Below are 23578 nucleotides of genomic sequence, written 5' to 3' on the forward strand. Positions count from 1 at the left end.
GTTTGTATTTTACTCTTCTTTCTTTCTAATAGTTTCGTGAACGCAAGTATAAAAGAATCTTGAATCCTTTGAGTTTTCATCTTGTGCTGTATCAGGAACTGCCATTGGATTTAAGAAAACGACACCAAATACTGGTCTGTGATATACTCTCTCTTCTGATAATCCGGCTGCTGATGCGAGAGTAGCATCATCATCTTGTCTCGGTCTTGAAAGTACTGCAAGTACTATATCGGCACCATATGCACTTTGTTTGCCAAAATTCGTCTCGTATCCATAACGGCTACGAAAGTCCACATAATTAATATTATAATTGAATGGAATTACTGTAAGAAGTCTCTCTAAATATGATTTGACATTATTAAGTGTTCCTTTAATAGCCAAAATTTTTGAATATGTCAAAATATGCTCCCTCTTACAAGTGTATCTTACGCCTTGGAATGTTACGATTTGTCCAACCCATGTACATGTTCGCGCATCATCTTTTGTTCTGTCAATATAGTTATAATCCACCTTTATTCTGATGCTTTTCCATTCAGTGCTTTTGAGATTGCGATATGAACTGGGTCCTTGAAGTTCTCTTGTTATGTTACCCATTTCAAGATCATGATTGCATGTATGCACATCTAACTGAGCAACAAGGAGTAGAGACAATATCATTTTATGATTTCAATAGCTATTTAAAAAATTAAATATAAAATGGATCACATTGAAAAATATATATTTTGTAGCATTTCATTTAATAATTGTAATTGATATAAACTATTGCATCTAAAATTTTATAATATTGAATATCCTTAGAATAGGATGTTTTATTGCATTCAATTTTGAATGATCATTCAAAACGTAGAATAAAATACTTCATTATATTGTCTTCTAAAATATTTTTCATTGAAATTTTTAAAAAAATATATCTTTCAATGGAACAGGTTATGAATGAATTTTCATAGGGAAAAAACGGTTTGAAAAATTCAATGTTTACCGTATTATATTTTTTTGTGCAAAACTAAATCGCTCATTCATTTAAGATATAAGCGTGATTAAAAAGCATTATAATAATTTATAAGTCAACATTTCGGAGTCAATTTAGTTCAATCTGCAAACAATTTATTAAATATATTACAAACGTCACTAACATAATAAGAAACAGCTAATATTATTAATGATATTTAATATTGGATCTCATTTTACTAACCTTTACTAAAAAATTTCATAAAAGAAAATATTTTTTTTCTCCTCTTGGGAGATTTGAATGTTTAATGATGATAGAAGGATGACAAAAATCTCGTAAGATGAAAACAAAATAACCCCACAGTCAATAAACTTTCGACTATAGCAAGATCAAGTTTGAGAGAAAAGATGTTCTGCGCATTATGCTCCATCATCAATAAAAGTTTGACATCCAACAAATAATTTTGAATATATGAGACTTTGGAAGATTTATACATTGCACACACAATTCATAATTATATATTTCTCATAATTTAACCACAAATACAATCATTATTTCGCGATTTCTTCTATCGTGAAGACACAATCATAGTAATGTGATAATTTTTGATGGTGATATTTTTAATTTGTAGATAGCTAGCTGATTAATTAAACATAGTAGGTATTCCAAATTTAGAAGATTTGAATCGTGATTTCTTTTTAATAATAGTTGCTAAGATGATTGCCCAATTATTACATTGTCCTAAAACCACTCATATTATCTATAAAACATGTTACACAAAGTTGTTATCATATATTTTTAATTCCAATACCAGTCTGAATAGCAACAACTCCTTAACAAAATTCTAGAAATAGTTACTAATTCATATTGAATTACATCTGAATCTATCATTTCGAATGAATTGAAAAGCAAACATTTTTATGATCATATCTAGACAATTTCAATACGAATTTTTGAGAGACTATGAAAGGTTGAATTAAATTGATTTCAATAAAATTGAGAGATAGCGTTTAATCGGTCAATCTCATTAATCAGCAAAGGATAGTCTAATTTATTATCCAATATGGGGATTTCCCAATAATATTCAGAATTTTGATAATGTTTAGATTCAATTTAATATTGAAAATTCTTCATACTTCTCAAGAAAAAAAATTATTGCTTCGCAACGAAAATATTAATTATTTTGCATCATCATTCCATACAATTGCTGTTATTACACACTACTAATCAGATCAAATTTAAAAAATTCAGCCTATATAGTTTTTAGGCCTGCTACTAATATATTAGTCATGAAATGTAAAATTGCAATAACTATATCGAAAAAAATTATACTTTTGTTTTAAATCATATATGTATATCTTGAAATCTTTGCTAAGATCTAATTTTTACACCCTCACTTTGCTTTTCTAAATGCATATATATATGGATATATTGAAATCTTTGCTATAGATTTTGCATGATTAATTCTGAATATGTAAACATGCTGGGAAAACAAGTAATCGATTTAAGGAAGTCAATTTGGAAAATTGTTTTCACTCTAGGAGAATATAATTTTCCATTTGGAAAATTTAAAAAGTGAGACGCGCAGGATTCGAACTTTTTTAAAAAGTTGATTTAAATGAATTTTAGTGTGGAATATAAGGATAATATCATATTTAAAATAAGAATATACTAGTTTAGGTGGTATTAATTTTTTCGATAAATTTGAGAGTATGTACGTTTAGGGCATGAAAAGTGTCAATTCACTCAGCGAAAGCTGAGCTAGCTTCGTTCTCGAAAGAATAAGGAAGGAGTGAAAGAGAGTGATACAGATGTTGACACATTCATATCATTTCAACAAATTTTGATCAAATTGAAATTCAATAAAATTCAATTCAATTCATATCCTTCAGTCAGTACATTGACATCCTTCTACATCACAATGATAACTCGGGCATCAATAGTTCTACAACTAACTCAGAAAAAACAAGATTATTACTTCCTGCTTACAGCTTTTAAAAAGTTTCGATGATAAAAATCACTCTACTCTCGTTTATCGACATATGGTGATAGTAGGTAAACATATTCTTATCGATATTAATAAAAATATTTTTACGAAAATCTGAACCAATTACAGAGTTATTCATAAAGTATATGATAATTATAATTACTTTATCTTTGTTTTATCTTTGAATAAACAATTTAATTTAAATTGCATAATATTTTTTGGTTGAAAGACAGGAAACTTAGTTGAGTTTGTATTATTTTTATCGTTTAATTCATCGTATCAGTGAGTGATACAGATATTTAAGATATTTAGAAAAAAAATTATTAATTTGATTAACAAATTTTAATCAAAATAGCAAAAATCTATTTGATAGCTGTAAACAAACAATAATTTTTATTTCAAGCAAAATCACTTATTTTCATCTAAACGTATAAAATTGTCAATTTTATGAAAATAAATTGAAAATCTCATGAAATGTAAAGGAGAGTAATATTTTTCAATTTTCTTTTTTTCTTTGTCTCAAATATTTTCTGTTGGGAATTTTCTTGTTATCAAAAAATAATTTTAATATTTGTTTATTTCATTACATACAATAAAATTTTAAAAACTCTATTTCTTCTCAAGAAAATTTTTTCCTTCGTATGAAGAAACATTTTGTTCTCCATTTGATACTGAGTCTAAATCTCGATTTTTGAATTTTCTTCTTTCCAAATTTCTTTTTTCCAAATTAGAAGTTTAATTCAAATTTTCAATAGTTTATATATTTTCTCAAACCGTCTCAGATTTTCTCACTTTTTAGGGATTTTCTCTCAAAATATACAAAAATAGTAATATCAATACATGTGTCTAATATACTTTAAAACCATCGTGACAAAATTCAAAAACGAAGAGTTCTTCTCTCCAAATTTTTTTCAAAATCAAAAAAATGAGATAAAAAAGTACGTTTGGAAAATTCATTTTTAGCATTTTAGGAATTTTCTCACTTTTCTTCCAAATTGACATCCTTAATCAATTTTCATGATATCAAGCATTGAATGTAAAGAATACCTCAAGCCACTTTGATTTGAATTGAGATGAGGTCATAGAATACAGGTGAACCATGCCTGAAAAACAATATTAATATTTAAATTTTATTTATACTGTTTAATTATGATAAATTACTATAATGACCGCTTAAAATGAACATATATTTCATATCCAACTGAATTAGGATGAATATAATGATGATCTCGAGATGAATTGTAATAACGTATATGAGGTTTTGCCATTTCCATTAGGTTCACATTTTTGTTTACTAATTCAACGAAATCGAATTATGGAAACATTGATTTGTTAATGGAAATTAGTATTCATTTGATGAGTTCATAGGTTATTTGAATAATCGATTTGATTTAATGACAAAATAAATAGGATAATATTGAAATTTTTCCATAACCGTTTTTCGAAACAAGAAATCCCATAAATAATGAAGATATATCAAAATCAGAGATATCACGATTCTGGGTTTCAACATGGCAAACCCAAATTTTAGCTAAAAGTGACAGGGGAAAAAAACGTTTAGTATTAAAAAAAAGACCGATGAGAGCTTCGTTCGAAATATAGAGGGAACTGAGAATGCGCAACCATTCTCAGGGAATATTGGATGCTATTCCCGTTCCCTCTGTATGGAAAATTGAGGTTTTCAAAGGGAGTTAAAATAATATCAAATTTATACTAATTTACTTCAAAATACAAAAGTATTTGACAGCTAAAATTAGTTACTTTAGTTAGTATACATATCTTCGGTATGGTGGCACTGCGCACCATCTTACCAAAGTTATGTCAATCTGACACTTTACAAAACCACTAACGTATATTTTACATCGCAGATGCAATATTTCTAATAACCTTAAACTATTTCTGCCACGTAAAGTATTTATCACATAAACCACCTCATCTCACCTCTCTGTACGTTATATATTGTGCGCAGGTCATTGCCCATGGCAACTCCCCGCGACACAATGCACGTGCATGAAAAAATAAACGACTTCACTAACGTTCTCACTAACGTTCTCACTAACGTTCTCACTAACGACTTCACTAACGACTTCACACGTATGAAAACATAGCGCAAAAATAAACTTAGGGTAGAAGGTTAGATCTACCCTCATTTCTACCCTGTTGAATTCATTGCTTTATAACTCTCTTTCTTGGTTTCTTTTTAGTTGCTTTCTTAACATCTGTCTCCAACTTGACTGTCTTTCTTCTTCGTCCGTAATGATACCAGTTACTTCCACCAGTCAATGGGTCAAATGGTCTTTCGTAAGGGTTTCCATACATTCCATAGGGACCATACGGAAGAACTACTGGTGGAGAAGAAACATTTTCTTTAGTTCCATCGACTCTATTTAAATGCATTGTTTCACCTTTCATCTGGTCATTAAAGTCTTTTGCGTGTTTTGCAAACTCATCGTCCTTTCCTAAAGCATTTTCTGACTCAGTCGCAACCAAATTGGATGCTTTATTTATGAGCCCTATTTTATTTAATCTTAACTTCTTTGCAACCCAGCCTCCAATCTTCCCTTTATTTGCATCTAATGTCTTCGAAACCCTTCCTCCACTCATTTTATTTACTGCGTCATAAGCTCCAAGTGCTTTTGCTCCAAATGCTAATGCTTTTGTTCCCATTGCGCCTAAAGCTGCCCAAGCTACCATTTACACCATATTAAAATCATCTCTCTTCAATATTATCTCATAAAAGTTCTCGTTACTGGAGAAAGTCAATGAAACATAAACATTCTCACGGGCTTCGCCCTCACCGCTTTGCGGTCTATCTAACTTCTTTCTTATATCATCTATACGCTTCAAAATGTCTGAACAATTGCTAACATCTTCTACAACAGTTATTTCATCATGAATGACCTTCAAGAACAAGCTCATTTAATATGCTATTAAAATCATCTCAATAATGAGTCCATCCTTTCCATCTTTAGGTAGCACAACATCTTTCATTGAAGAAGGTTCGACAAGTCTTATGTTAAACTTACTGACAAAGTTTGTTATACTATAATGCTTCGGCGGCGAATACATGTAGTTTGAAAGACATAATATAGATTCTTCAGCAAATTCACTTATACTGGATTTTATAACAATGTTCTCACGAGACCAAATACCACCAATTGACAATCTTGTAAGCAATCCTGCTGAACCTTCTACTGTAAACGTCGATGGTAACATTCCACGAAGGTCATCTATTGATATCGTTGAGTCACTGTATTTAAATATTTTCTTAAAGCAATCGTCATTATCTAACCATGCAATAGCTTTGAAGTTTTCATTCGAATATACATCTGCTTCATTAAATGTAAAACCTGACTTCTTTGCAGAGATGACTTTAAAATCTATTGAGTTTGTTTCAAAATTATATGCTATGGTAACTTCTGAAGGCAATGGATGTCCTTCCGCAGTAAGTTGTTCTCTCACTACCGTTTGAAGCTTTGTATTAAAAACTTTCATGTCATCTCCTGTATCTAAGTTCACATACACAGCAACAGGGAAACTATCTTGCTTCTTTGTTTCATCATTATACCTCAAAACATTAAAGTTCTTCAATAATATTGTTCTTCCTGCTGGAATACTTCTAACTTGTCTGATTTCAATAGCTTTCTCACCTCCTATATACTCTACCCAGTGTCTTGGATATTCATAAGTATACTGACTTTCTTGAATTTTGGTAGGTTTCATCATAACGTGTTCATAGTATATCTTTATACTCTTGTCAGTTAGACTCGGTGCTATGTTCTGAATATTTCTGACTTGCATTTTTAATGGAGATAAAATGAAGCATTTAATACATGACGTAGATGAAGACATGAATGAAACTACAGACAAACTTAACTCTTCTCTCATTCTTCCTTTCAGCAAAGATTATGAGTTCTGTTCAAATGGTGTGTATTTCTATTGTGGAAAGATGGGGTCAGGTAAGACATTTAACCTCATTCGTCATATACTCATAACAGAACGTTTAGGAAACGACTCTTACTATGACCAAATCATTATATCAGCAACTTCAGACTCTATGGACTCAACAGCGAAAACATTTATGTCAAAAGTTCAAGCCTCTGTCGTTAAAGTTCCAGACAGTGAACTCATTGAATTTCTTCAACGTTACATTCGACGTAAGAGGAAATATTATGCCATCGTTGAATTTATACAGTCAGGAATGCAAAAGACTTCAGAAGAGATGGAAAGAATTATTGACAAACACCACTTACGTCAATACTCAGGAGTTTACGATATGAAACGACTTACAAACTACATTCTATCAAAACTTTCAAAATACCCCTTCAAAAAATATCCATCAAACACTTTATTAGTTTGTGACGACTTCGCCGGAAAAGGTTTAGTTTCAAAGCATGACTCACCATTAGCTAACATCATTACTAAAGTCAGACATTACCATTTAACTGTAGCAATACTTATGCAAACATGGAGGTTTTTAGCTTTAAACATAAAACGTCTCATAACTGACTTCGTTATCTTTCAAGGTTTCTCACGTTATGATATTGAACTCATTTGGAAACAGTCAGGTATAACATTACCTTTTGAAGAAATTTGGGAAGCATATAAGTCTCTCATCTCTCCTCGTTCATACCTTGAGATTCATATCATGACTAATACCATTAAAGTCAAAAATATTCCATGGGAACGACCAACATTGTTTTAAAGTTTAATCTTCAATTGACTGATGGTAAACAAATTCCATGCATCTCTGTCGCCATTTCTGTTAATATTTTTGCTGTCATTCATATCATCCACTTCCCCATCCGTTAGCTTTTGAGGATACGCGTTAGAATAGCTGTTCTTAAATGAAGGCTTTTCACCTTTGAGAGCATAAACTCTATAACTTTCTGCATACTTTATGTTTGAACCTCCTGAGCCATCATTGACATAAATTTTTATAGGCTTCCACCCTTTGTTCATGTTCCTGCTTCTTCCCTTAGCTCTTTTGTTCAGTAGTTCTACATCTTTATACACAGCACCTGTCTCAGTGAATTCAACAATATTTTCATTCGTTAGCTTTACATTAAAACCCTTGTCGAGTATATTGTTCATTTCATACATATAAAAGGTTTTTATTCTATATGAAATGAGAAGCAAATCCATCTTAGCTGGTGCCGTTAATGTTCCAATTGAACCAACATCAAATGTTGACTCACGAACGACAAACAATATTGTCATAAAGAACTATAGTTCAGAGTGTTTGAAAGAAAAAGAACCAGAACTTAAGTCGGGACCTTCGGTCTTGGCGCATGACGCCGTGAATTTAAACTCAGCTTCAAACGCTAACGCTACATCAGATGTTAAGTTAGAGTATCCACCGCTGGACCAAATTTTTTCAAGAGAAGCCAACGACAATCCTTACACAAATGTTCAAACAAATCCTTCAGGCAACGTAGACCATTACCTTCTTCAGTTATACCAAACTATCTTACTCAAAGACGATAAGAAGCTTTTGGTAAATCTTATAAGCAAGAACCAAATAATTCTAACAAAGGAGGACCTTGAAAATGTTATATCACGAATAACAGGGAAACAATGTGTCATTGACTATCTCGACCCTGAAATCGAATGCTGTGGTCAAACTCCACTATTCATGAAAATAGGTAACATCCGCATCATTGAAACACCAGGAACTACAGGAGTTGAGTTTAAGTATAAATATTCGAACGAGTATACAAAACTTTCAACAGAATATAAACTTTGTTTGAAATATGTTTTAGTAAATTAAAGCAGTCAGGAGGGCTCTTTGAGCCCATCTTGGCGCTTTGCACCGTCAGTCAAAAATTTCAAGTTAGCAATTTGTAATATCTATCCAAAACTTCTTCAACAGTATCGAACTCATCTTCATAATGCAAACCTAATCTTATTGACTTGGTGCAGTTTTCACTAACACAATATTTTTCTGTTCTCTTGACTGACATAACTAACTCATTTGTTTCATCAAACAGCAACAACCAAAGTTCATGACCTAATACATAACATTCATACTTTATATTTTTAGCTCTGAGTTCTCTTGTAAGCTGTTGCATTTAATATTTTCTAAAAAGTCAACTTCAACAGTCATTCGCACTGGTGCCTTCAGTTCTACAGGCTCTCCTTGAAAGTCAACAAGTCTGAATTGCATGTCTTTCAAATTATGAGGACTAATGCGAACCCATTTACCTAAATGAGTTGCTATGACAGGAACGTTTGGAATGAACATTGAATTTACTTCATAACAGAAGGATTTATATTCTACTGAACCTTTACTATTAACTCCTGAAATGCCTGTGACATTAGCTATTTTAGACTCAATGTACAAACAATTACCATAACATACGTATGGAACAGATTTCATCTCAATCGTTTTGTCAACACTTTTCAAGGAAATGTCATATGGTATGCACCCAAAAAGTTGTACTCTATGACTCATTCGTGTTATCTTAAACTCCTTCGCATAACTGAACTTCAAAACTCCTGCAATAAGTTTAACATTCATTAAGTTTTCTTCGTTATCCTTGTTTATTGTAGTATTTATGAGAGCATTTAACACTCCAGCTAATGTTTCCATCTTATATTCTACATTATTGTGAAATCTTATTTCGTGCTTCTTTCCATCTATTTCAATCTCCATGAAATCTGCTTCATCTGTTATAACGAATGAAGCGATAGTATTGAAGTCAACCATTCTGAATGCAAGCGCCTCATTCTGTAGACCTAAGTTTGTTTGTAGCTTTACTGTCCCGTATTCGTTTGGGTCTGTACTTTGCAAATAGAACAACATTTTATTCTCATTAAAATATGAGTATAGCTGCATATGCGTATGAAGCTGACAGAGCTAAACGTTTATATTTTGGTCAATACTCTCTCACACTTACTGACAAATATATTGTTATCACTGATGGAAATACTGAGAAATACATAACATGGAAGGACTATGAAAAGTTTGACCCTATTTTAACTCCATGTACTATGCCATTCATTGTAAATGGTGAAGTTGTCATGAGAGAATGACACAACAGTATATAAGTCTGTTCATGAAGCGTTAGAATATATGTTGAATCATAACCCAAAAAGATTTGACCCAAGCACTACACCATGTGCAATGCCTTTTATTAAGGACGGTGAAATCGTAAGAGTTCCGGATTCAACGGTTTTACACAGCTGTTCAAAAACAGTTTACAAAACATTTTAGCGAATATCTTTAATTCAGAAACTACAGAAATAAAATTACCGTTATATAACAGATGCTAAAGAATTAAATCAAAAACGACAACATTATTTACGTCACTTAATGATTTAATGACTTATATCATTAATATTCCTGCACCAACTACAGCATTTGATTCCAAACTCGACGTTTGCAGTGTACCTTTCATAAATGACAGTTCATTAATTTGCTTTAAGGGATTCAACAGTAAATGAATCATTTAAAGGCGTCATTAATGAAATCATTGATTTTAACTCATTCACGAATACATATAATTCATTCATTAATGTTTCATATGCTTCTAAAGAAGGTGAGCCAAAAACTATCGATAAAGCGGTGTATGAAATAAAAGCATCAACGACGAAATTGAATTCGTTAACTTTTGACGGTGATAGTTTCGTTAATGACATAACATCGGGGAAAACAATTTTAACGAAAGAATACTTAAAATCTCATGTTAGTGAGTTCGTTGAAATTGAAAAAGAAGGTGGAATTAAGTTCGATCCACTGAATTTCATTTTCAGCTTAGCGAATGCAGGTATTAGTTTCGCTGAATGGACAACTATACAGAGTGAAATAAATGCAATATGGACGTTTTTGGGGTCAAAAGCGGGAATGGGTGAGCTTGTAAATGCTGCAAGAACATTAGGTGAAACAGGAAATTTTGTAGATGGTTTTAAAAGACTTGTTTCAAATGTTTTAACAAACACAAAGAAATTATTTAGATATACCGTACATAACGGACGGATTTTCGAACAGGTAGCAACAAACCCTCCGGTTATGGCTGCGTTGATGATGGTTAGAGATATAAACCACGTAACGACAGGAACGAAGAACATGAACAACAGGATACTGGTCGGGTTATTCGAGACATTAAAAACGTGTATCCTGAAGTTATTGATTTATTTAGAGGAGTTAATGATTCAATTTCAAAACATTCTATAACCCTCGATGAAGAGAATAAATTAACAGATTATATATTCGTCATTATTGCAGAATTAATGAAGAGAATAAATGAAAAAGGTATAGCTGATATCATTAATGTCAGCGATGTAATGATGAAAAGAAATTTTGACTCATTATTTACAGAACCGAAAACAGAATATAGTCTTTATGACGTAATTACCGAATTAATGAAAAAGATTAATGATAATAAGAGTTCTGGCGGAAGAGTTGAATTAGAAGTGAATGATGTTAATGAGAAATTAGTCGAAAAAGCAGACAAAAATGAGCTTTTAGCTCTGAGTGATAAAGTCAAGAACCACGTTCATTATATAACTTCAGACGAACAGATTATAACGGACTACCATGGATATTTAACACGAAGTGATGAAGCGAAGACAAAAAATGTTAATGAAAGAAGATATAAATACATTCGTGCTAAAGGTTATGACATAAGCTGTACTGTACAGTATGATATAGCTAAAGCACCAGAAGCATTTGGTTATACCGGTGAAATTTATGCCTCTACTTTCAATGTTAACGGTGTATTAGTTGAACCAAGATTTACGTTGAGAGTTAAGGCAAAAATAACGTTTGAAGATGCTATTAAAAGTAAAGCTGACAAAGTTGAACTCGAAGCAATGAACAAAGTTTTGAAATCTCATAAACACAACATCTCCGATATAAATGAACTTCAAGCTACATTAGACAGTAAAGCCGACAAGAACCATACAAACGAATCCTTCACTACTGTTAGAGCAGACGATGTAATATTGAACTATACCCTTGGTTCAAGTGCACCTTTAGAGAATCCGAGTACAAGCGTAAAAGATACACTAAACAATTTAGATAACAGTTGCAGGAATATCGAAGATCATGCCAGAAACTTTGAAGCATATGAACTACCAGCAATGTTAGATAAGAAAGCTGACAAAACTTATGTAGATGAAAATTATGCAAAGAAGTCGGAAGTAAATGCTTCGGTTAATGGAAAAGCTGATAAAGAGCACGTGCATGAAGAATTTCAAACAATCAGGATTAAAGAAATTAAGGCATGCATCGAAATAGTAACAAAAACAGGAAGAAACGGTGCAACTGTACATGAACAAAGAATTTATCCTCCGACTTTTCCTAATGGTTTAATAACAAACAATATAAATATTGTAGATGGCGATGGATTTATAAATGTTAAACATGAACTTCAAACAATGAAGGCTCAGATTCTTGAAACCATATATCCTATAGGCTCTATTTATACGTCAATGAACTCAACAAATCCAGCAAGTGTTTTAGGTTTTGGTACATGGCAGCAGATTGTAGACAAATTCTTATACTGTGCTAACTCTTCAAAGCAAACAGGAGGTTCGAAGAAAATTAAAGAAGCAAACTTACCTGCGCACACTCATACAGGAACGACAAACTTTTCTGGCGACCATAGCCACTCATTAAGAGACCACCCATTATACAACTCAGAGTATGAAGCTGGCAATGACGTTTTATCTCCATCTTATAACAATGCAGCAAAAAAGATTTTTCGACCAACTGAACCAGGAGGAAATCATGTCCATACTTTCACAACAAATCCAACAGGCTCGGGTGAAGATTATATGCCACCATTTGTGACTATATTCGCATGGTATAGAGTTCAATGAACACGCTTGAGCCTTGAATAAAATCTTTAACTTTACATAAATGAGCTTGAAAGAAGTATTCGAACAACATCCATGGAGGTCATTTAAGAAGTTCAATGAAGCTGCAAAGAGTTGGGGATTTACTAACAGAGCTGAAGTGAAAAGGTTCTTTGACAAAAATGTTGTACATCAAACAAAAATAAACCCTTACGACTACTTTTTACCAATTTACTCCAACACTCCTGACGCATACCAATTTGACACTCTCATTCAAAGCAGAAAAGGAGGACATAAACCATTCCTCATCTTCATTAATGTTAACACTCGTAAAGCATATGCATATCCAATGAGGAATAAAGGAACTCATGAAGTTTTAAGAGTTTTACAAAAGTTTGTAGCAGAACATAGCCCAAGTACTTTAACATCAGACCAAGACAGTGCTTACCTCAGCAACGAAATCACAGAATTTCTCATTAAGCATAACATAACTCACTACACTACTGAAGACCATAACCATAACATACTCGGCATCATAAACCGCTTCATAAGGACTCTCAGAGATTTAAATCAAGAGCGAGACTTTACCGAAGAAACAATGAAACATTTTCTCGAAGTATATAATTCCTCAACACATTCTACAACAGGACATACACCAAATTCAATGACACAACAACAAGAAGAAAAGTATATACAAAAGAAACGAAGTCAAACACAAAATATCAGAAATTCAACACAATTTACCCTCATTCCTGGTACAAAAGTTCGTGTAGTTCTTGACGACAAGCCGTTGACAAGGAAACGTTTAAGGTTAAGTCGAAATTATTATATAGTAGACTCTACGCAAGGTAATGGATATCTTATAAAAGCTGCTGACGACTCCATAGCATTTTACCCTCGTCATAAATTAGTTGAAAGTAGTAATGGCAAACTTGCTGAAACCATTGACGAAGCAAAGCGAGGAGTGGTTATTGAAATACTTGGCTATAACATAAACGATGACACTTATAAAGTAAGATATGAAGGAGGCGTTGAAGATGTTATACCATCTAAGAACTTGAGAGAGTCAAAGTCAACACATCTGGGACCATTAGAGCGGGAGTACTGGAAAGACAAAAATAAGCCAGAAAGAATAAGAAAATTCTTCTAAACTTTTTCATTAGATGTAAATCAGACATGAATGAGAACAGTCATGATATCATTAATGGTACCATTTATTTTTGTCATAAATTTACACCAAAAATAATGTTTAGGGTAGAAGGTTAGATCTACCCTCATTTCTACCCTCATTTCTAACCTCATGAATTTTCATGAATTTCCTTAAGATAGAAAAAATAACGCTAATTTTTTTCTAAGAAAAATTTTTATTTTGTATAAAAGATATGATTTCAACAATCGGCACAACAACAATTCAAACAACTTCACCAAACTCGTTAGTCATGAATCCTACGTCAATGTTGGTAGAGATGAAAAGCTTTATTCCTTCTTCATATAGTTTTGTAACAGAAATACAAAGAATAAAGCAAGAACTTTTAACAAGTAATTTAGACTGTACCGCACAGAATGAAGAAAATGAACAGTATCTTTATGAAATGCAGGACATTATTGACCATTTACCCAAATTGCCTGAAATTCAGCAGCAAAAGCTCACTATTCCTGAATTCGATGAAATTGAAGTGAAACCAACTGACTCAGTAGAAATAAAGAAGTTCATACGTAAAGTAAACTATGAGTTTCTAGGATATCATTGCAACCATAAAGTTATGGACAAAGATTGCGACATGGTATATAAGAACATCTGACATATATAAATCTGGGGAGTTTAAGACATACGACAACTTTGTTTCATTAGTTGCAAAATGTGTATGGCAGATAAGAGATAAAGATAGAAGAGGTAAGGTATGGAATGAACAGATAAAACCAACTGCTTCAGATTTAAAGAAAACCATTGACGCCTTAGTTGTTCTAGCTGGTTTTATTTCAATGTATAACGCAAAAACGATGCCGCAATGTTCAAAATGTAAGGCAGCAATGAGGAAATATAACTACTCCGTCAAAGAGATAGAAAGAATGCGAAACGACTATGCAGACTTAAAGAAAGAAGCAGAAAAACCAGCAGAAAATAAAATGGACATGTTAGAATTTCTGAACAAAAACTATCCAACAGCAGAAGATTTCCTTCTATCTGACGTCAAGAAGAAGTATAAAGAAACTTTCGGCATTGTTAAAACATTCGATGTACTAAAAGAAGAAATAGAAGCTACAAAACTGTTTAGAGTCTCACGAATTCATAACGTTTACCATGTAAAACGGTTATAAATAATGAGGGTAGAAATGAGGGTAGATCTAACCTTCTACCCTAAACATTATTTTTGCTGAAAAATGACCAAATTTCATGAATTTCATTAGTTAGAAAAAAATTAGCGTTATTTTTCTAAGAAAATTTTTTATCTTGTATGTAAAGACAGTAATGTCAAACATTGAGTTTGAAACAGTTAGAAAGATAGACAATGACACCAAAGTGGTTAGAATTGGTGATTTAAACGTAAGATACTGTAAGAAATACAACAAATATTCTTTGTCAGACATTATATCTCCATCTGAAAAGAAAACAAACCACTGGGTTAGAAATGCTTCAACTCAGAAAATTTTGACAAGAAATCCTGAGCTTATGATATCGGTAAGATTCTATGGAACTACAGCATATCTCATTGACAAAAGTCTTATACCAATAGTTTTGTTATGGTTAGACCCAGTTGTTGGATATAACTTCATAACTTATGGTTCATTCGATACGGAACGTTGCAGTGAAGGCTTACTTTACATCGTTCAGAAATCGAAGGACTTCAATACAAAGAGATATAAGATAGGAAGAACATATAATATAACTCAAAGATATGACTCTACAGTCAATAGAGTCAAGGTTGTGTTTGTTAATGATATGAGAGCTGATGAAACAGAACTGCTTGAAGTTTTTGAGAAAATGTATGGTGCTCCCACGAAAGGTAAAGAAACGTTTGAAGTAGATGAGATAGATAAAGCTATAAAATTATTTGACGAAGTTGCTGAAAAATACATGTAAAGCGTTTATTTTTGGTCTTTTGTGAAAGTCAGAAAATAACGCTAATTTTTTTCTAACAAATTTTTTTATTTTGTATGTAAAGACAGTAATGACAACATCAGAGAACACAACAACAGTTATAGTCCATGAAGCTATAAATGAAGAATACGAATACATACAATATAACAAACAACTTCGCCTCATTCGTTCGGTCAAAGACGATATGTACCAAATGCAAAGTATAATGAACGCTCTTCGTTCTACAAAGCAAGCATATCATTGGTTTGAAAACCAACAGACAAAAGAACTTTTAGAAGAATTTCCTCATATGATTGCTTCCCTCGGAAAACCGAGGGAAGAGATTCCGTATGAAAATCGCAAGAATTTGGCTCCTGGTTTGAAAGGTTATTATGTTCATAGACTTTTAGTAAATGCTGTAGCAATGTGGGCTTCACCTCGTTATGCTTGTTATATTTTCATGATGTTAGATGAACTATATAAAGCAGAACGTGGAGAGATGGAAAAGAAACTTCAAGCAAAAGATGAAGTCATTGAAGCAAAAGACAAAAGCATTCAGAAAAGAATACCACGTTCAGTACCAAAAGGAAAGGAAAAGAGTTATAAGTATATGATATATACTGAAGAGTTGGAGAAAGAAGAAGATAAAGATATGGTTATGTTGCATTTAGTCAGAAGAAACAACAAGAGCTTTTATGACTTAGCTAAAATATATAAATCTGACAGAAACTGGTTCTATCGTGAAAACTTACCGATTTCAATGACACCGAATGAACAAATAAAGGAAATTGTCAAAAATACTCTTCCTCAAACACACTATGACATCAAAGGTTGCACAATACTTACATTCAAAGAAGAGTTAACATTACTGAAGGAAAAAATAACAGAATATTTCGATAACTTCAAAGAGGAAGAATGAAGTCACGACAACATTAACGAAGAAGTCACGACAACATTAACGAAGAGAGAATGAGGTGAAAAACGGGTGAGATCTCACCTCTTCACCAAAAATATATTTTTGCTTAAATAGCTTCAGGGTCTATTTCTTCAACCATTTCACTTCCTTCGTCAATGTCAATAGAAGCTTCTTCAACCTTTGGTAAGAATTTCTGTATAACATCTTTGTTCGTTATTGTCTTCAGAGATGAAGGATAATATTTCACATTTGTTTCACCCTTCTTATATTCTTTCTGTTCGGAAAGATTTAAAGCAATACTGAAGAAGTCAATGTTAGAGTTCTTTATAACAGTATAATGAGTATCTTTGACATTTAAGTAGAAACCCTTTTGTTTCAAAACTACTGCTAACTCTTGTGAAGTATAACGTTTGCGGTCAATGACGATAGCTAATGGTCTGACATACTGACCAAACTTAGATTCTTTCACAAACTTCTTGTTAAAGATAACATTAACATTTGAAGCATTATTGAACTCATTCTTGATGGCAGTAGCGAGAGCATTGTATGAAAAGAACTTGCAATCTTGCATGTGTTTCATTAAAATAAAAAGTTTGAAATATTTTAAAACTAACCTTAAAAAATCTAAGCTAATTTTTTTCTAAGAAAATTTTTTATTTCCTACTAAAGATGTATCGGAAGTTGTCTAAGTTAGAACACTCGGAAATAAAACAACTTCTAACAGAAGCTAACATAGAAGTAGCAAAACATTACGCAACAAACAAAAAAGCACTCGCTGACTTCATTAAAGACTATAATGGTGCAATAAGTTATGATAGAATTCATGAGTTCATAAAGCCGCAACGCGGCGAGGACGAAGTCCATGCAAGAGCATTTCCTTTAAATGACGTTGCTATTGACTTATATCATAGACGTTCAGTACCTCATGAAGTAAGAAGAAAAATGTTTGACATAACAAATGCGAACGTAGGTGAAACAAGAAGAAGAGACGACACACTGAAACAACAGAGAAGAGAGATGTTTAAAAGTGCTATAGAACAAGTTCGCAAAGCTAACGATGTCATTCGTTCCATTGACGACAAACCAAAAGAAGGTGAGAGATGGTTAAAGAAAGATGAAGAGAATAGGAAGAGAATGTGAAGTCAGGCAATAGACTCATTGACTTTAACATCGAAGCTTAGATGAACCAAACAGAGACTACTTACACAAACATTTCGGTAAGGTTTTCATGAGACTCTTAGAGAAGATTAAAATAAACTCACAACAAAGATGGATGGTATGTTATAAACTTGGTGGAAAGTATGAATGTTCTACGTTAAACCTCAATAATATTGGAACATTACTACATCAGCTCTTGAAGGAGAACTTTATATCAGAGATAGAAGCAAACGCTGCAGGTATTGTTGAAATGCACTATGACTTCTTCTTGACAAACATAAAGAATCTTACTGAAATAAAGATGTATGATTTAACTGAATATGAAGGCTTAACGATGTCAGATGTTAAGAAAGGAAAGCCACAGAAGCGACCATATAGAGATGAAAGCACACTGACAGAAAGACAGAAAAGATTATTGAACAGACTTAACACAAACAGGAGATAAACAAGATATAGATGACTTCTGGAATGAAATCCTTGGTGAAAAGAAGTTTTATAAGAAGAGAAGCGGTCAGTTCTGGAAGTATCTTTGCACATTACCTATAAATCTTGAACGCTACCAAATCTTCAATGAACTGAACAAAAGAACTGCAGCACTTATGACAGAAGACAATTGTTTCGTTTATGCTTGCATTCAGGCTGGAGTAAATGAAGAAACTATTGACCACATGAGAGAAGTCATTCGTGTTAGAGACTTTCCTCAAAGTAAAGTACAAGAAATTTCTGACGCAGCAGGTATAGCATTTAATGTTACCATTGGTTATTTCGAACAACTCCAAAGATAAAGAATAATTCACTACATACCAAAAGAATGTGAAACTGCTCGAACTATTGACTTACTTCTTGTTGAAGACCACTACATGCTAAAATGAAAGATTACCAATGACAACATATTTCATCAGAAATTACAGAAATCTTGAAGGAGTGTGGTGGAATGAACATTGAGAAAACAGATGAAGATTTATACAAAGAGAGAAGATAAATATGTAGTTCGTTATGATAGAACAACACCGTTATGGGATGTTATGAAAACATTGTGGGAGTGCAAATATTTCGAACCTATTTCTTATGGAGAACTTTTCACATATACTACTGACTTATATAAACAGAACCTTGTACCACTTAAAGATTTGTCATATGCTCCAAAGTATTGTGTACAACTGAAGAAGAAAGCCGAGTCAAAAGAAGTAAATAAAAATAAGTGCAAGTTCATTCCTAGCACGTTTTCTTTGCTGACTTTGAGTGCAGTACCGATGGCTTTCATAAAGCTTTTAACATCTGTTATGACAGTGAAGATGGTTCAGTGAGTGAAAGCATTTGGGGTCAGAACTGTGCAACAGAATTTTTGGAGCGACTTCCTGACAAGAGTTTAATATATTTCCATAACCTCAGTTATGATATAAACTTCATCTTAAGACACATGACAGAAGTGAAAGGAACTCCCATCATTAAAGGTTCACGAACAATGCAAATAACTGGCTTATATAAAGGAAGGGCAATTATTATAAAAGACTCTTACAGTGTTATAAATAAGAAGCTTAAACTATTTCCTGCTATGTTTAACTTACAAACAGGACCGAAAGAAGTATTTCCATTACAACTACTACAGCAGTACTTTGTTAGCAAATGACAACAGAACTGGTGTCATTTCTGAAGCATGTAAGTTTATCCGGGATGCAGATACATTCATGAAAAACATAGATTCCATCAAGGTTGCAGAATAGATGAGAACCACTTCGACTTAGAAAAGTATAGCACATTTTATTGCAAACAAGATGTAAGAATTTTAAGAGAAGGTTTTTGTTAAGTTCCGCAATGACATATTGAAAGAGTTTTGATTTAAACGTTTATGACTACGTTAGTATTTGTTCATTGCTAACAAATTGTTTGAGAACAGAGTGTACTTCCCGAATGGAAATTTATATGACCTCTCAAATAAACCAAGAGAATTTATTTCACGCTGTATTCAAGGTGGAAGATGTATGCTGTCAGATAACATGAAACAAAAGAGCGAAAAGAAACTCATTGCTGACTTCGACGCTGTTTCATTATATCCATCAGCTTATAGCAAGACTTTATACTTTAGAAGGTATTCCAAAGGTTATGAAGAAAGAAATGTTAAGCAGAGTATCTCATGAGACATTTATTCGATGACGACCAAAAGGAACCCATTGGTGAAAAGTTTATGTCTGGCTTTCTTTGTTCTCATTAAGATAACAGAGATTGGAATACATAGACACTTTCCTTTAATAGTTTGTGACCCTGAACTAAATCCAGAACTTAACGTTCCAGAAGTTCAAACACTTGCTGTTTAATGTATGTTGACCATATAACATTACAAGACCTCATAAAATATCAAGGTGTCAAATGTGAAGTGTTGCAAGGATACTATTACGATGGAAACAGAGATATTAGAATAAGAGATGAAGTAAAGAAGTTGTTTGAGTTAAGGTTAAAGTATAAGAAAGAAGGAAATCCTTTGCAAGAAAATATAAAGCTCATTCTGAACAGTATTTATGGCAAAACTATTCTATCTCCTATTGAGTCAAAAATAACCATAGTAAATGACAAAGATGCTATAAGATATGCCATCAGAAACTACAACCATATAGTGAAGTTCGAAGGTTTGGATGGTTCAGATAAAACTATTTTCAAGCTAACGAAAAGTATTTGCAGACACTTTAACTTCTGTCCACTTGGTGTTAACATTCTGTCTATGTCGAAGAGAATAATGTGCGAAGTATTCTGTACTGCTGAAGATATGGGAATGGACATCTTTTATAGCGATACGGACAGTATGCATCTCTACAATGAAGATATCCTCGTTTAGCTGAAGAGTTTTGAGAAACGTTATGGAAGAGTTCTCATTGGTAAAAACCTTGGTCAATTTCATAGCGACTTTGCAGAAATCACACCTGAAACAAAGTTTAGCATACAAGTCAATATTTTGTGGAAAGAAGATTTACATAGACTTACTCACGAATGATTTAAATGAAGTTGCATTTCACTGCAGAATGAAAGGCGTGAAGCAAGATGTTATTGCTTTAACCGCTAATGAAATGTTTCCTGACTCTGTTCAGTGTTTCTATGATGAAGATAAAGGTTTAATGGTTCCGCAAGGAACATATGACAAAGACTCTGAGTTCAGTTTAATGAAACTTTACAAAGCACTTTATGACGGTCAAGAGATTGCATTCGACTTATGTAAGTCGTGTCAACCTTGCTTTGAAGAGAAGTTTAACTTCTCAATAACGACTAAAACAAGCTTTATTCGTAAGTTGAAGTTCTGAGGTCATTTATTTTTGTCAGCAATGAGGTCATTTATTTTTGTCAGCAATGAGGTCATTCGTGATAAAAATAAGCCGCTAGCGTAGATTTTACAATACTGCGATGGTAGAGTTTAAGAGTTGTGCTTCAATGTAGAGACAGTCCTTATGGTCTGGAGGTAGCAAAACAGGTGCTTTATGGTCATGAGTGGAGAACATGTCTATCCAAAACTCACGATTGAATCCAGTTAATTTATAGTATTTAGGGTTAGGAAGTGGTGAAGTTCTTGTATGACCAATGAACTCATTTTCAACTCCCTTACTTATATTTGAAATAAATAGCTTGCTTTCTATCCCAAATGCCGGTGTTACAATCTTTGAAAATTCATTTTTCCTCGGAAGCATTGCATCATAATTGAAAACATTCTTGAAATCATCACTTGGTTCAGAGATTTGAAATCTTATACGTAATGGATTTTCTTCTCTTTAGCGACTTCATTGAATGGTGAGAATACAACAAACTGACAGTCATGTGTTCCATCTTCATTTTCATTAAATTCATAATGAAAGTCTATAAGTTGTGGCTGACTACCTTCTTCTTTCAGTTGTGCAAGAAACTCACGTAAAGGCTGTAAAGTTTGTACTTCAATGTTGAACTTTTTCTCGAACATCTCATTAAATGAAATCATACATTGCAACAATGTTGTATCGTCTTTAAAGTATTTGTATATGTGAATGTTTTGGGCGCTTAAAGACTGTTCGTCATTTTCTATCTCGACTTGAAGTATAAAGTCAACCTTTCTGAAAGCACGTGTTATATACATAGATGTTATGCCAATGTACTTCTCTTCATTTATGTTCACAATCCAGTCTGTTGGAAACTTAAACGTTACTCTGTTCCCCTTTATTTTGACGTCAGGGTTTTCACTACTGAACGCAACAGATAAAGGTATTTGTCTATACATTTAGTTCCGATAAAAATAAACCATTTACTCTTTCTTTGCTTTGCTTCTTTAGCTTTTGCTTCAGCTTCTTCTCTAGCTTTCTTCGCCAGCAGTCTTGGGTTCTTTTGTCTTCCAGCAGCTAATGCAGCAAGTTGTTTTTCACTAAGTTTTCTCTTTGGTCTCTCTGGCTTTTGTTCTTGTTTTTGTTCCTTCAGTTCGGATAAAATTTGCTCACGAATTTCTTTCTTCAATGCTTCAACATCTATGACCCCTTGGGTCTTGTCCGTAGGGCTTGTCTGAGTCATTTGACTGCAGATAAAAAACTTAAAACTTTAACCGATGTAAAATGAGCTTGTCAAAATCAGAACGAGAGTCTATTATATTAAATGACGCAAGAGGAATACAACATCCTTTCTATTACGTAAGTCAGAGTAAAGATGGTAAAATATACGTAAGAAAAAGAAAGGTTCCATTAGCGAATGCAGAAAGCGACAACATTAAGGTGTATGGTAAGGGTGAAGCCCATATAAAACCTTCTGTTCAAACTGAGCCACCAATAGAACAAGAAGAAAAGAAGCCAGATGTACTTTCAATAACGAACCAAGAGCTTATTGCAAAGTTCGTGAATTTCATTGAAAAACAAACCGAGTCAAAGAATCCTGACCCGCCAGTGAAAGAAGTTGAGACAAAAGAGAATGTACAGTTCATTGAAAATGTCAAGAAACAACTTCCACCACGAATACCAAGAAGAAGAGTGAGAATAATGAAGTAAATAGATATTTTTATCTGAAGTAAATACATGCAGAACGAACAGTTAAACGAATTTACTCCAGCAGAGCATATTCATCAGATTCGCTCATATTTCGATATCATAGACAATGCAGTTCAAATTGGTGACACTAATAGAAAATATTCTGACGCAAAGATTCCATCACAACCTGGAACTGCTAAAGATAACACATGGGTAACATTCAATCTCTCACCTCCTGGTGAAAATATGTTGGACCTTTACAATACATTCATTACGTATAAAATGGAAGGTCAATTTATTGTAGATAAAGAAATTGGTTCAGGTTCCAATAAAACAAACCCACCAGGATTTTGGATTGGTTTCGATAACGCTTTCTATGCAGTAGTTAGTATACAAGTCTTGGGTATGGTGGCACTGCGTTCCACCTTACCCAATACTTGTGAATTTGACACTTTACAAAACCGTTAACGTATATTTTACAACATGAACGCAAAAACTAACTTAACCTTAAATATTTACAAAGCCGCCAACAATTCACCTCACTATCGTTCTCACTAACAACTTCACTAATGTTCTCATAAATTTTCCTCAATATCTTCATCATCAGTGTTAACCCTATTGTAGTCATACTTGAAGCCATAAACTTTCTCTAACTTCTTAACGTACAATTTACATAACTTACCTTCGTCATCGTATGGTTTAATGATATAACTATTTCTATCTTTAT

At 32.9% G+C, this 23578-nt stretch overlaps 14 protein-coding genes and 3 pseudogenes across 17 annotated transcripts, besides 2 other annotated features; 10 read left to right on the plus strand and 7 right to left on the minus strand.

Annotated features, from left to right (window-relative positions):
• Positions 1-9: 9 nt before the first annotated feature.
• TVAGG3_0436910 (regulation of choline O-acetyltransferase protein) lies at positions 10-657 on the minus strand (the record flags this gene model as incomplete). The annotated part of the gene is made up of 1 exon (XM_001299130.1): positions 10-657. The coding sequence occupies one exon, from the start codon at positions 655-657 to the stop codon at positions 10-12; it is 648 nt and encodes a 215-aa protein (XP_001299131.1).
• A 3792-nt stretch (positions 658-4449) lies between these two features.
• Positions 4450-4702: a mobile genetic element.
• Positions 4701-23578: part of a mobile genetic element that runs on past the window's edge.
• TVAGG3_0436940 (protein of unknown function, DUF4107 family) lies at positions 5103-5630 on the minus strand (the record flags this gene model as incomplete). Its single annotated transcript, XM_051234044.1, has 1 exon — positions 5103-5630. The coding sequence occupies one exon, from the start codon at positions 5628-5630 to the stop codon at positions 5103-5105; it is 528 nt and encodes a 175-aa protein (XP_051103774.1).
• On the minus strand, positions 7638-8039 carry TVAGG3_0436950 (uncharacterized protein; the record flags this gene model as incomplete). The annotated part of the gene is made up of 1 exon (XM_051234045.1): positions 7638-8039. The coding sequence occupies one exon, from the start codon at positions 8037-8039 to the stop codon at positions 7638-7640; it is 402 nt and encodes a 133-aa protein (XP_051103775.1).
• Positions 8065-8706, plus strand: TVAGG3_0436960 (uncharacterized protein; the record flags this gene model as incomplete). Its single annotated transcript, XM_051234046.1, has 1 exon — positions 8065-8706. One exon carries the CDS (start codon positions 8065-8067, stop codon positions 8704-8706), a length of 642 nt encoding a protein of 213 aa, XP_051103776.1.
• On the minus strand, positions 8968-9315 carry TVAGG3_0436970 (uncharacterized protein; the record flags this gene model as incomplete). Its single annotated transcript, XM_051234047.1, has 1 exon — positions 8968-9315. The coding sequence occupies one exon, from the start codon at positions 9313-9315 to the stop codon at positions 8968-8970; it is 348 nt and encodes a 115-aa protein (XP_051103777.1).
• Positions 12318-12761, plus strand: TVAGG3_0436980 (keratin-associated protein family; the record flags this gene model as incomplete). The annotated part of the gene is made up of 1 exon (XM_051234048.1): positions 12318-12761. The coding sequence occupies one exon, from the start codon at positions 12318-12320 to the stop codon at positions 12759-12761; it is 444 nt and encodes a 147-aa protein (XP_051103778.1).
• Positions 12802-13887, plus strand: TVAGG3_0436990 (integrase core domain containing protein family; the record flags this gene model as incomplete). The annotated part of the gene is made up of 1 exon (XM_051234049.1): positions 12802-13887. One exon carries the CDS (start codon positions 12802-12804, stop codon positions 13885-13887), a length of 1086 nt encoding a protein of 361 aa, XP_051103779.1.
• On the plus strand, positions 14531-15053 carry TVAGG3_0437000 (annotated as a pseudogene). The gene has a single exon. A coding segment is annotated over exon 1 (523 nt).
• On the plus strand, positions 15208-15819 carry TVAGG3_0437010 (organellar and viral DNA polymerase type B; the record flags this gene model as incomplete). Its single annotated transcript, XM_051234050.1, has 1 exon — positions 15208-15819. The coding sequence occupies one exon, from the start codon at positions 15208-15210 to the stop codon at positions 15817-15819; it is 612 nt and encodes a 203-aa protein (XP_051103780.1).
• On the plus strand, positions 16043-16735 carry TVAGG3_0437020 (KilA, N-terminal/APSES-type HTH, DNA-binding family; the record flags this gene model as incomplete). The annotated part of the gene is made up of 1 exon (XM_051234051.1): positions 16043-16735. One exon carries the CDS (start codon positions 16043-16045, stop codon positions 16733-16735), a length of 693 nt encoding a protein of 230 aa, XP_051103781.1.
• TVAGG3_0437030 (uncharacterized protein) lies at positions 16839-17252 on the minus strand (the record flags this gene model as incomplete). The annotated part of the gene is made up of 1 exon (XM_051234052.1): positions 16839-17252. A coding segment is annotated over one exon (414 nt), but the record flags the coding sequence as incomplete, so codon positions are not given.
• On the plus strand, positions 17675-18639 carry TVAGG3_0437040 (annotated as a pseudogene). The gene has a single exon. A coding segment is annotated over exon 1 (965 nt).
• Positions 20607-21180, plus strand: TVAGG3_0437050 (annotated as a pseudogene). Its single transcript has one exon. A coding segment is annotated over exon 1 (574 nt).
• Positions 21652-22121, minus strand: TVAGG3_0437060 (uncharacterized protein; the record flags this gene model as incomplete). The annotated part of the gene is made up of 1 exon (XM_051234053.1): positions 21652-22121. A coding segment is annotated over one exon (470 nt), but the record flags the coding sequence as incomplete, so codon positions are not given.
• TVAGG3_0437070 (uncharacterized protein) lies at positions 22146-22405 on the minus strand (the record flags this gene model as incomplete). Its single annotated transcript, XM_051234054.1, has 1 exon — positions 22146-22405. A coding segment is annotated over one exon (260 nt), but the record flags the coding sequence as incomplete, so codon positions are not given.
• On the plus strand, positions 22447-22872 carry TVAGG3_0437080 (uncharacterized protein; the record flags this gene model as incomplete). The annotated part of the gene is made up of 1 exon (XM_051234055.1): positions 22447-22872. The coding sequence occupies one exon, from the start codon at positions 22447-22449 to the stop codon at positions 22870-22872; it is 426 nt and encodes a 141-aa protein (XP_051103785.1).
• On the plus strand, positions 22891-23319 carry TVAGG3_0437090 (uncharacterized protein; the record flags this gene model as incomplete). The annotated part of the gene is made up of 1 exon (XM_051234056.1): positions 22891-23319. A coding segment is annotated over one exon (429 nt), but the record flags the coding sequence as incomplete, so codon positions are not given.

This window comes from Trichomonas vaginalis, chromosome V (genome assembly GCF_026262505.1).
Source record: "Trichomonas vaginalis G3 chromosome V, whole genome shotgun sequence".
Taxonomy (NCBI): Eukaryota; Parabasalia; order Trichomonadida; family Trichomonadidae; genus Trichomonas; species Trichomonas vaginalis.